The sequence below is a fragment of the Symphalangus syndactylus genome, chromosome 3, assembly GCF_028878055.3.
Source record: "Symphalangus syndactylus isolate Jambi chromosome 3, NHGRI_mSymSyn1-v2.1_pri, whole genome shotgun sequence".
Classification (NCBI taxonomy): Eukaryota; Metazoa; Chordata; class Mammalia; order Primates; family Hylobatidae; genus Symphalangus; species Symphalangus syndactylus.
The window spans coordinates 68,092,455-68,105,825 of NC_072425.2; the positions used below are offsets into that span (position 1 = coordinate 68,092,455).

The 13,371-nt window shown below is 44.0% G+C and overlaps 1 protein-coding gene across 2 annotated transcripts in view; it reads right to left on the minus strand.

Annotated features, from left to right (window-relative positions):
- PCSK5 (proprotein convertase subtilisin/kexin type 5) overlaps positions 1-13,371 on the minus strand; it is a 471,035-nt gene that overhangs the window by 41,215 nt on the left and 416,449 nt on the right. For both annotated transcript variants that reach the window (XM_055272213.1, XM_055272212.1), the window contains 2 exons: positions 11,623-11,818; positions 175-392 (listed from right to left, as the gene is read on the minus strand). In XM_055272213.1, coding sequence (XP_055128188.1) covers positions 175-392; positions 11,623-11,818 — 414 coding nt within the window. The remainder of the gene's footprint in view (positions 1-174; positions 393-11,622; positions 11,819-13,371) is intronic.

The window sequence follows — 13,371 nt, forward strand, 5'->3', positions numbered from 1 at the left end:
AATGAAAAGGGTGTATCTCACCCTCAGTTTCTCTGATGACAGGCACAGAGACATACCTTTCAGGAATGGTAGGGAGACTGGTTCCCACAGCTCTTTGCCATCCACCCTCAGATAATCGGCCCCCACCTGGTGGCTCAGCAGAGCCTTGCTCTCCTGTGGGAAGCTCCTAGGTACCTTTGCATGTTTTCTCATGGATGCAGTCCTGACACATCTCTGGACAATGCTTGCATACCCCCTCCACAGCCACGTGCCTCTCGGGGCAGATTTCCTGGCACACTCCGTGGTGCAGGACAAGGCCTCCTTCACAAGAATGGCAATTGGTGGCGTTTCCTTCACATGTTCTGCAAGGAGAGCTACAGCGTTCACATATGCCGTCTTCTGCATAAAAGCCCCTGTGGAAGGAAGAGAGAGCAACTGGAGAAGCTGACCTGTTGGAGAAGTGATTCATTCCTGGAGAAAAGGAATTAGGGCTAAAAACAAAAGGGCTGCTGCTGTTGTCAGCTGAGAGGCATCCATGGGATTTATGAGGAAGTGAAAAAGAACATTCAGAAAAATGAGAGGAAAAGGACAGGCATTATTCTTGTGAAAGGAAAATAAATCTTGGGACCCCAATATTACTAAGCCAAAGGGAAAAATCAAGCTGGGAACTGCTTAGGGCAAACCTGCCTCCCATGCTATTTCTTTTTTTTTTTTTTTTTTTTTTTTTTTTTTTTTTTTTGAGACAGAGTCTCGCTCTGTCACCCAGGCTGGAGTGCAATGGCTCGATCTCGGCTCACTGCAAGCTCCGCCTCCTGGGTTCATGCCATTCTCCTGCCTCAGCCTCCCCAGTAGCTGGGACTACAGGCGCCCGTCACTACGCCCGGCTAATTTTTTTTTTTTTTTTGTATTTTTAGTAGAGACAGGGTTTCACCATGGTCTCGATCTCCTGACCTCGTGATCCGCCCGCCTCGGCCTCCCAAAGTGCAGGGATTACAAGCGTGAGCCACCGCGCCCGGCCTGCTATTTCTTAAAAAGATAGCTACTGGCCGGGTGTGGTGGCTCACGCTTGTAATCCCAGCACTTTGGGAGGCCAAGGCGGGCAGGTCATGAGGTCAGGAGATCAAGACCATTCTGGCCAACATGGTGAAACACAGTTTCTACTAAAAAATACAAAAATTAGCTGGGCGTGGTGGTCCACGCCTATAGTCCCAGCTACTCAGGAGGCTGAGACAGGAGAATCACTTGAACCTGGGAGGCAGAGGCTGCTGAGAGCTGAGATCATGCCACTGCACTCCAACCTGGTGACAGAGCAAGACTCTGTCTTAAGAAAAAAAAACCCCCAAAAAACCCAGATAGTTACTAAGATTTTAAAAAGCTACAATGGGTTGGGTAGGGTGGCTTATGCCTGTAATACCAGCACTTTGGGAGGCCAAGGCGGGTGGATCACCTGAGATCAGGAGTTCGAGACTGGCCTGGCCAACATGGCAAAACCCAGTCTCTACTAAAAATACAAAAATTAGCCGGGTGTGATGGCTTGTGCCTGTAGTCCCAGCTACTTGGGAGGCTGAGACAGGAGAATTGCTTGAACTAGGAAGGCAGAGGTTGAGGTGAGCCGAGATTGTGCCACTGCACTCCAGCCTAGATAACAGAGCGAGACTCTGTCTCAAAAAAAAAAAAAAAAAAAAAAAAGAAGCTACAATGTACCTTTTTTTTTTGAGGCAGAGTCTTGCTCTGTCACCCAGGCTGGAGTGCATGGCACGATCTCAGCTCACTGCAACCTCTGCCTCCCAGGTTCAAACAATTCTCCTGCCTCAGCCTCCTGAATAGCTGGGACTGTAGGTGCGTGCCACCACGCCTGGCTGATTCTTTTTGTATTTTTTTTTTAGTAGATACGGGGTTTCACCATGTTAGCCAGGATGGCCTGTACGGTCCAGCCTACGGGGCTTAGCGGGTGTTCTCCCCGTGTGCGGAGATGAGAGATTGTAATAAATTAAGACACAAGACAAAGAGATAAAGAGAAAACAGCTGGGCTCAGAGGACCACTACCATCAAGATGTGGAGACCGGTAGTGGCCCCGAATGGCTGTGTGTGTTGATATTTATTGCATACAAGACAAGTGGGCAGGGTAAGGAAGGTGACCCTTCTAAGTGATTGACAAGGTGAAGCAAGTCACGTGATTACAGGATAGGGGGCCCTTCCCTTTTAGGTAGTCGAAGCAGAGAGAGAAGGCAGCATACGTCAGCGTTTTCTTCTCTGCACTTATAAGAAAGATCAAAGACTTTAAGACTTTCACTATTTCTTCTACCGCTGTCTACTACGAAGTTCAAAGAGGAACCAGGAGTGCAGGAGGAGCATGAAAGTGGACAAGGCGTGTGACCACTGAAGCACAGCACCACAGGGAGGGGTTTAGGCTTCCGGATGACTGTGGGCAGGTCTGGATAATATCCAGCCTTCCACAAGAAGCTGGTGGAGCAGAGTGTTCCCTGACTCCCCAAGGAAAGGAGACTCCCTTTTGCGGTCTGCTAAGTAATGGGTGCCTTCCCAGACACTGGCGTTACCGCTTCACCAAGGAGCCTTCACGCCCTTATGCGGGCGTGACAGAGGGCTCACCTCTTGCCTTCTAGGTCACTTCTCACAATGTCTCTTCAGTACCTGACCCTATACCTGCCGGTTATTCCTAGGTTATATTAGTCATGCAACAAAGAGTAATATTAAAAGCTAGTGATTAATAATGTTTGTAATAATGATTGATAATTGTCCATGATCATCTCTATATCTAATTTGTATTATGACTATTCTTATTCTAACTATTTTCTTTATTATACTGAAACAGTTTGTGCCTTCAGTCTCTTGCCTTTGTGCCTAGATAATCCTCCGCCCACAATGGTCTCGATCTCTTGACCTCGTGATCCGCTCGCCTTGGCCTCCTAAAGTGCTGGGATTACAGGCGTGAGCCACCGCGCCTGGCCTACAATGTATATCTTACATATATTGATTGATGTCTCATGTCTCCCTAAAAAGCATAAAACTAAGCTGTGCCCTGACCACCTTGGGCACATGTCATCAGGACCTCCTGAGGCTGTCATGGGCATGTGTCCTCAACTGTGGCAAAATAAACTACCTAAATTGACCGAGACCTGCCTCAGATATTTAGGGTTCATATTCTTGTGAATTTGATTGGTCTGAGAACAACTGTTGTTAATTTGTATATAGTTTAGTCATCTTCTCTTTTCCCTATATGACCCGCTAAGTTTTATTATTTTTTCTTTCTTTTTGTTAGAGCTTAACTTTAAAGTAGAAAATATTTTTCATTCAATTAATAAATTTTAAAAACATTTAATAAACAAAAAAAATTTCCAAAAGACTCAAAAGGGTCAATGCCCTGTAAGATTGGAACCACTGGATGCTCTCAGCCAACCTCTGATGATGTTTTTCAAATGCATACATATGAATATTTGCACACAGCACTAAACATATTTTGAGTACCAGTATGTTTGTGCAAATCACCTTCTTCCAGGCAGAGTCTTATATCTGTATATATAGAACCCCAGTGATTAAACTATCCCATTGTAAAAATCACTCACTGGTGGGGGAACACAGTAAAATATAAAACCCCAATCCTCTCAAATATATTTGGGAGATGAGGGATGGATAGAAGAGGTTTCTTTTTTTTCTTTTTTCTTTCTTTTTGTACTTTAAATTCTGCGGTACATGTGCAGAATGTGCAGGTTTGTTACACAGGTATACATGTGCCATGGTGGTTTGCTGCACCCATCAACTCGTCATCTATCTACATTAGGTATTTCTCCTAATGCTCTCCATCCCCTTGCCCCCCACCCTCTGACAGGCCCTGGTGTGTGATGTTCCCCTCCCTGTGTCCATGTGTTCTCATTGTTCAACTCCCACTTATGAGTGAGAACATGCAGTGTTTGATTTTCTGTTCCTGTGTTAGTTTGCTGAGAATGAAGGTTCCCAGCTTCATCCATGTCCCTGCAAAGGACATGAACTTAGATGAGGTTTCTTTGGTGGGAAAAGCTGAAGGGAAGAGCTGCAACTTGCAGAAGAGGAAGAACCATAAGCCGGCTTAGAGAAAATAGACTTCTGATATCATAGGTACCTATTCCAATTGCTTTCTATCATGAACCATTAGTGAGTTAGTGCCATAATATTGCTGTGTCACAAACCACCCCAACCCAAAACTCGGTGGCTGAAAACAACAATCATTTACTCTCACTCATGTGTGGGGGGAAGCAGATCAAGGCTGGGCTTGGCCGGCTTGACTCCAGGCTACACACTGGGTCCACGCCTTCACATCCCTCTATTTTCCCTGGCTAGCGGGACTACCAGGGGACATTCTTCTCACAGCTGTGACAAACGCACAGAAGGGCAAGTTCAATCGGGCACATTTTATGCCTCCATCTTTCTTCTGCTAACATGTCTTTGGCCAAAGCAAGTCACATAACCCAGCCAAAGTCAAGGGACGAGGAAGTCCATTTCGTCTCTAGTGGAGCTGGTGCAAAGTTGCAGGCAGTGGGCATGAATACAAGGAGTGGCGAAGAACTGCAACAAATAACCTAGTGTACCAGAGACCTCTTTAAATCACAAGCCAGGAAGGGATCCGCTCCTACCCAGCATTTTTACTTGATGTTTTAATTAATCGGCACTCACACGTTTAATCATTCTTTCAGTCATTTATTTACTATATGCATTCAGTAAACAAAAATATATTGAGTGTGCCAGGAAGACATAGGGCAGGGGTGAACAGAAGTCACATTTCTTTGTTTTGTTTTGTCTGAGACAGGGTCTCACTCTGTCACCCAGGCTGAAGTGCAGTGGCGTGATCTCAACTCACTGCAACCTCCACCTTCCGGGTTGAAGCGATTCTCCTGCCTCAGCCTCCTGAGTAGCTGGGACTACAGGCATGCATCACCATGCCTGGCTAATTTTTGTATTTTTTAGTAAAGATGGGGCTTTACCATGTTGGCCAGGCTGGTCTCGAACTCCTGACCTCAAGTGATCTGCCTGCCTTGGCCTCCCAGTTACATGTGTGAGCCACTGCGCCCAGCCAAAATGTCATATTTCTGATATAGTTTCAGGTAAGAAAAATTGGAGAAGAAAGCAGTCTAGGTAGAAGTGAGAGAAAGAAATAGCATCCAGATAAAAGCTAAGATCGGACTTCCTCACACAGTAGTACCCTTAGCTTTTTTTTGACCATGACAGAGAACGCTTGAAGAAGAAAGACTCAGCTACTTTGCTTAAACAAAGTCTATCTCTTAAAAATGAATTGAACAAGACAGTGGATGGCAATGTGTTATATGCCCACCAGCAGTTTGATCAGATTTGAGAAACTTGAAATTAAGGAAATTTAGTGCATTCTTAAACAGATCACATTCTTTTTTGTTGTTGTTGTTGAGACAAGGTCTGGCTCTGTTGCCCAGGCTAGAGTGCAGTGGTGCGATCATGGCTCACTGCAGCCTCGACTTGCTGGGCTCAAGTGATCCTCCCACTTTGGCCTCCTGAATAGCTGGGACTACAGGTGTGTGCCGCCACACTGAGCTAATTTTTAAATTTTTATCTTTTTTTTTTTTTTTTTTGGTAGAGATGGGGGTCTTACTATGTTACCCAAGCTGGTCTCAAACTCCTGGCCTTAAGCAGTGCGCCCACCATGGCCTCCCAAAGTGCTGGGATTACAGGTGCACCTTACCAATCACATCTTCTAATCAAATGAAAATTTGATGGATTCATTGTTCCTGTATGCATAGTAAAGAATTTGACCTCACCCAAAGAGAGGTCTGGTCTTTCTCTTCAGCTAACCTCAAAACCTGTGGAATTCCCTAAGAGTTAGGGGTGTCTTTGTTATTCATGATGGGCCTCTCTTGCCACACCTGAGAGTTGGTAGTGGGATGACTCAGAGTGGGGCCAGCCACATCTTGTAACCTTAAGGTGGGAACTGGCTTGCCACAATGATCCACTCTGTGTTTAAAGGAGGGGAGCTTTGTAATATCAGGCCCACCTCCAGGGAATCTCAATGCTAGGCCTGGCCAAGACCTGCAGAGAATAGTTTCTGGACACTGAAGATGATGAATGCTAATACAGAGCCTAAAAAGATGCAACATGAATAAATCTTTTTCAGATCCCTCTCAGAAGAGGGTCAGTGGATGTTGGATGAGATGCTGAAATGAAAGAAATGGATTCAAGCAAAAAGAAAAAATAATAAAACTCTTGAAGTGGCTCATGCCTGTAATCCTAGCACTTTGGGAGGCCCAGATGGGCAGATCACCTGAGGTCAGGAGTTCAAGACCAGCTTGGCCAAGATGGCAAAATGCTGTCTCTACAAAAATACAAAAATTAGTTGAGCTTGATGGTGGGCGCCTGTAATCCCAGCTACTTGGGAGGCTGAGGCAGGACAATCGCTTGAACCTGGGAGGCAGAAATTGCAGTGAGCTGAGATTGCACCACTGCATTCCAGAGCGAGACTCCATCTCAAAAAAAAAAAAAAAAAAAAAAAAAAAAAAAAAAAAAAGTAGTCTTCTCCACACAGATCTGCCTGGGAGTTGGTTCTCCTTTCCTCTCTCTGCATTTATAAAACTGTTTTCCTTAGTGCTTTATTTCACAATTATTTTATTTAAGAAGACTAATATTTCTTTTGAAAAGAAATGGTTGCATGTACTAAGTTGTTAAATTCAAAGTACTTTATGTTGAAGTCTTTCAGCTCAGATAAATCCATGTCCCCTGAAAGCTGTGTGGTCCTGGGCCTTCACCTCCATTTCACAGACACCAAGACAGTGACCAGCAGCACTTAAAGGAAGGCTGTTTTTCTTCAACAGAGCTTCAAGTCTGTTCACATTTGGTGAATGTGAGTCCACCTTAAGTTTTCTGTTGCTTTTTAAACAACCTATGTTACTGGCACGGTGGCTCAGGCCTGTAATCCCAGCACTTTGAAAGGCCAGGGTGGGTGGATTACCTGAGGTCAGGAGTTCAAGACCAGCCTGGCCAACGTGGTGAAACCCCATCTCTACTAAAAATACAAAAAATTAGCTAGGCGTGGTGGCAGATGCCTGTAATCCCATCTACTTGGGAGGCTGAGGCAGGAGAATTACTTGAACCTGGGAGGTGGAGGTTGCAGTGAGCTGAGATGGCGCCATTGTCTGGGCAACAAGAGTGAAACTCTATCTCAAAAAAAAAAAAAAAGTTACTGTTAAAACCTATTTTTGGCCTGGGGCAGTGGCTTATGCCTGTAATCCCAGCACTTTGGGAGGCCACAGTGGGCGGATCACGAGGTCAGGAGTTCGAGACCAGCCTGGCCAACATGGTGAAACCCCATCTCTACAAAGATAGAAAAAAAAATAAGCCAGGTGTGGCGGCATGCGCCTGTAATCCCAGCTACTTGGGAGGCTGAGGCAGGATGATTGCTTGAACCTGGGAGGCAGAGATTGCAGTGAGCCGAGATTGTGCCATTGCACTCCAGCCTGGGCAACAGGGCGAGACTCGGTCTCAAAACAAACAAACAAACAAACACTTTTTTTTTTATGAACATATACTATATTTGAAAAAGCAGGGGCCACTAAATGCTAACTTATAAATAACTCTGAATATCTGGATGCTGTGTCATTGCAGGTTATGTTCCTGTTATAAATCTTATTGCTGTTCTAGGATGGATCACACCCAAAAGAGTGATTTCTCAGACACAGCAATAAAAGCTTCCCAAGATAAACTGGATATTATGTGTTCCTCAGACTCTGTCTTCTGTTGTTAGTTTTCTTTTTTGTGTGTGTGTAAACACAAAGATGAGGGATTCCACTATAATCAGATCACCCTACCCATAGCAGGAGGGCATATGCTTGCAATTCTATAGTCTGCAATATTCCTAGGCCATGCTGGTAGCTTTCCTACTGCTCAAGAAATACAGACTATCTTGACTGCTGCATGTCTGCATAGTGTCCCATTGCTCCAAGAAAATGGTTCAACCTAGACTCGGAGGTAAAAAACATTGAGTGGTCAACTAACTGGAGTAAAGCAAAATGCATCTGTTTCTTCCTTGTTTTAATGCGTTGTCAATTCCTGGAACACTCAAAGAATCCAAGAGAGAGTTGAAAAAGGTAGTGATTAAATAAATAAGGCAATAATAATGACAACCAGTTTAATCCTACCACTGAGGAAGCAATGACTGACTCTGGTAAGCAGATCTCTTTCACCTTTGCTTTATTATAACATTTGGCTGAGTTTGCTGGGGTGGAGCTCGGTTGATAGGGGAGGAGGACTGGGAGTTTCCAAACCTGCCTTCTCACCTGGGTTCTCTTACCCTGACCCTTTGCTACCCTTTTCTCCACTCTCTGCTTGACAAAATCCTTCAAGAGCTAGTGACCATCAAGCCTTTTCTCAAATACCCAGCTGGGGATGAAGTTGGAAACCATTATGCTAAGTCAAAAAGTCTGTCACGAAAAAACATGTTTTGTCTTTTTTGTTTTATATGTTTTGTTTTTGTTTTCAGAGACAAGGTCTGCTATGTTGCTCAGGCTGACCTTGAACTCCTGGGCTCAAGCAATTCTCCAGCCTTGGGCTCCTGATAGCTGGGACTAGAGGTGTGCACCATGGCCACCATGCTTGGCTCAAAGACCACATTTTATACAATCCCATTTATTTATTTATTTATTTTATTTTTTTTTTTTATTTTTTTTATTTTTTTTTATTTTTTTGAGACAGAGTCTCGCTCTGTCGCCCAGGCTGGAGTGCAGTGGCGCAATCTCAGCTCACTGCAAGCTCCGCCTCCCGGGTTCACGCCATTCTCCTGCCTCAGCCTCCGAGTAGCTGGGACTACAGGCGCCCGCCACCGCGCCCGGCTAATTTTTTGTATTTTTTAGTAGAGACGGGGTTTCACCGTGGTCTCGATCTCCTGACCTCGTGATCCGCTCGCCTCGGCCTCCCAAAGTGCTGGGATTACAAGCGTGAGCCACCGCGCCCGGCCTTATACAATCCCATTTATAGGAAATGTCCGAGAACAGCAAATTTATAGGGACAGAAAGTAGATTAGTGCTTGCTTAGGGCTGGGGGAAATGGAAAAAGTAGGAATAACAGCTAAAAGGGTACAGGGTTTCTTTCTAGGTTCATGACAATGTTCTGAAATTGATTGTGGTAATGGTTGCATAACTCTTTGAATATACTAAAAACTGTGAATTATACACTTTTAGGGGTGAATTGTATGGTATGTGAATTATATCTCAATAAAGTTGTGATTTAAAAAATACTCAATTGTACAAGAAGGCAGCACTGAGTGATAGTTAAGCACATGGACTTCAATGCCAGAGAGGTTTGGGTTCAAATTCTGGCCACACCATGTATTTGATGCGTAAAATTGAGCCTGCTATTCTTTTCCTCACTGGTCAAATGAGGGAAAATAATAGTAAGTGGATACGAGAATTCTTGTGAGAATTAATGGGATCATACATTTAAAGCCCTTAGCACAATACCTGGACATTGCAAGCATTCAAAAAATAGTGATTTAAAATGTTTTCTTTTCCCATGGAATCTCTTAGCCCTTTGTATATAAGGCCCTGAGAAGTATGACGTTGACTGATGTAAACCTCCTTTAGTGGATTGTAAGCGTTTTGCAGACTTGGACTTCCTGGAGTTGGTCTTAACTTAGCTTTCCATATCAATGTCAATATCAATATCAATATCAATTGTTGGTAGAAGAATAGACTCCACTGAGCTACACATATACAATACAATATATTGATATTGTATCAGTATCAATTTTTACACCTAGTTGGTGCTAAATCTGTGTTGTTGAGCTGAATATGCTTGGCTTTCTACACTAGATTGGATGCTTTTTGAGGGTAAATACCTTATAGTTACACTGTATTTATACTCATAACTTATATTTATACTCTGTAGAGTCTATCTCAATAATGAAAACAAATATATCACTAGGAAATAGGTGACATTTTTGCTTTTTTGCTTTTTTTTTTTTTTTTTTTTTGAGATGGAGTTTCGCTCTTGTTGCCCAGGCTGGAGTATAATGGCGTGATCTCAGCTCACTGCAACCTCCACCTCCTGGGTTCAAACAAGTCTCCTGCTTCAGCCTCCCGAGTAGCTGGGATTACAGGCATATGACACCATGCCCGGCTAATTTTGTATTTTTAGTAGAGACGGGGTTTCTCCATGTTGGTCAGGCTGGTCTTGAACTCCTGACCTCAGGTGATCCTCCCACTTGGCCTCCCAAAATGCTGTGATTACAGGTGTGAGCCACCACGCCTAGTCAGGAAATAGGCGTTGTTGTATCAAATTCTTTTAATAAGAGGGCAAGTGAAAATTCTAACTCCTTAAAGTAGACACTGTCAGTTACTTCCGCACATTTATTTCCTGCCTCCCTCTCTCCATTCTTCCTGGCTGTCAGAGTACTGAGTTGCTTGGATGTTCAGTCATGAATCTTGTTCAGCCTAAACCACTCCAATATTTCCATTCTTTTTGCCAGGGATTGATTTAGGGAGGTATCAGTGATGCATTCTTGCAACTGAGATTAGAAGAAAAGTCTGAGGAAATTTTCTTTTCTTCAAGAAAAGGATAAACAAGGGGAAACATCCCCTTTCCTGGCCCTGGTAGTGGCTGCATGGGGTGACCGTGTCTGGAGCTGAGACACATAATGTGGGCTCAGCAGCGGTGCCGGTCAGAGAGGACAAGCTAAGGAAGGTACAAGAGCAAAACAGAAAAACCAGACTTTGTAATGAACTTTTTGGCCGCTGAAGTGACCGATACTGGACTTGCGACATTTTTGTTCTGTGAGATAATAAACCCTGTTATGTCTCAGTCATTTTACTTGGCATTTCTGTTGCTTATTGCTGAAAGTTTCTTGCTGTATTCTTCCATTCGCTAGTCCTCACTTTCTTCCTAGGTAAATTCTGGAGGTGGGACTGTTGGTAGGAAGAGTAAAGCAACTACAAACCAGGGGACCAAGGAAACCAGGAGGAATCAATAAATAACTAACCAGGTGTTACTTATTATCTATAATTCATGCCTCACCTATTTAAACCTTTAGAAGAGGTTCACATCACAGACTTACTTTTGTAATGGAGGAAAAAAAAAATGACATAAGTTGATCATTAATATAAGGTGGGAAAATAACTGTTTTTTTCTTTTTTTTTTAAAAGACAGAGTCCTGCCTTGTCATCCAGGCTGGAGTGCAGTGGCACAATCAAAGCTCACTGCAATATCCTGGGCTCAAGGAATCATCCCGCCTCAGCCTCCCAAGTAGCTGGGACTACAGCACCCACTGGCTAATTTTTAAATATTTTGTAGATGGAGTCTTGCTATGTTGCCTAGGCTGGTCTCAAATTCCTAGCAATCCTTCTGCCTTAGCCTCCCGAAGTGCTGGGATTACAGGTGTGAGCCACCACGCCCAGCCCCTGAACATATTTTTCATAAAAGTAAAAATATATACATAAAACAGTCACAAAGGAGAAGTGAGCATCTGGCCTCATGTAAGTTTTGGCTGCTGTGGCCCATAGCCATGTCAGTCAACAGAGGACATTTACGTGGGCGCTCATAGAGCGGAGAAGAGTTTTTTGGTGAATAAGACAGAATTGCTCCCAAAGTACCATAGGAGAGTGATTACAAGCAGGAAGTAAAATTAAAAAGGAAACTTACTCCAGGCACTTGGAGTAGCACCTGCCTTCATGGAGGAAGAGAGGGTGGCCCAGCTGCATCTTGCACTTTTTACAAAGATCGGCTCCAGAGCAGATGGCACAGGCCTCCGTACAGCTCTCGCAGCTCCCGCTCCTTACGGAAGGCCACGTGCCTTGGGGACAGGAGGAAACACAGGCCTGAGCCAGAAGATATGCACCTAGAAATTCAGGGAAGAGGGAAGATAGGAATAGTCATCATGTGTTTTTCCATGCAGAGACATGGCTTTTTTAACCTTTCCAAAGACCAAAGTATCCCGGCACTTATTTCAGGATTTCCAAAATATTTACTAGTGATGCTAAGTCCTCCAGGATGAGTTACATTTCTAGAAGGCAACTGACAGCAAGAGGCTTTTGCCTGTTTCTTTCCTTTCCTACAGATATTAGGTATAGGCTATGATGGGGCTTCCCTTTGCCCAGTTGATCAGTCTTATTAACACACTCTCTATGTCTTCCTGGTGTAAGGCAGCTCTACATGCACAGCTTGATGGAATCTATTAATACTCTGCTTCCCCAAAGCCCATCTTGTTAGGACACTAACATAGTTGCAACTCTTTTTTTTTTTTTTTGAGAAGGAGTCTTGCTCTATCTCCCAGGCTGGAGTGCACTGGTGCGATCTTGGCTCACTGCAACTTCTGCCTCCCGGGTTCAAGCGATTCTCCTACTTCAGCCTCCCGAGCAGCTGGGACTATAGGCGTGCACCACCACACCTGGCTAATTTTTGTATTTTTAGTAGACATGGGGTTTCACCATGTTGGACAGGCGGGACTCGAACTCCTGACCTCAGGTAATCTGCCCGCTTCGGCCTCCTAAAGTGCTGGGATTACAGGCTCGGCCCAGAGTTACAACTCTTCCACCCAACTCTCCCTTTAACAGAGGATCCATCTATTTTTTTAATCGAAAAACAGCAGATACTCATTAAGAAAACCAATTTCCAAAATCACTCTCACACCCAAAATTCCAAGAAAATGCTTTAGCTTTTTGAGTGTAATCTTTTATATTTTATATGATTATAATCGTGGCTTGCCTATTGTAAATTTTTCTGCTTTTGCATCAGATTCCACTATTAACATTGTACATTCCAACATGGACTTTATTATGATCATGTAAACATGTAAATATTCTTTTTTTTTTTTTTTTTTTTTTGAGGCGGCGTCTTGCTCTGTCATCCAGGTTGAAGTGCACACTGCAACCTCTGCCTCCCAGGTTCAAGTGATCTCATGTCTCAGCCTCCTGAGTAGCCTGGGATTACAGGCATGTGCCAACACATGTGGCTAATTTTTGTATTTTTAGTAGAGACGGGGATTTGCCATGTTGGCCAGGCTGGTCTCCAACTCCTGGCCTCAAGTGATCCTCCTGCTTCAGCCTCCCAAAGTGTTGGGATTACTGGCATGAGCCATCATGCCCAGCCCACTTAAACATTCTTTATGTCACTGTACCATTTAAGTAAAATATTCCCCTAATTCAGGGAAGTTATGTTATTTGTGATTTTTGTTTTCATAGATGAAGCAATTGATAAGTTATCAAGCTGTTATGTTGCTGCTCTTATTCCTTCCTCCCTCCCTCTTCATCATGCCTTTAGATTAAGAAACTTTTTTTTTCTTTTTAAGACAGGGGCTTGCTCTGTCACCCAGGCTGGAGTGCAGTGGCATGATCATGGTTCACTGCAGCCTTGACGTCCTGGGGCCAAGCAATGCTTTCATTTCAGCCTCCC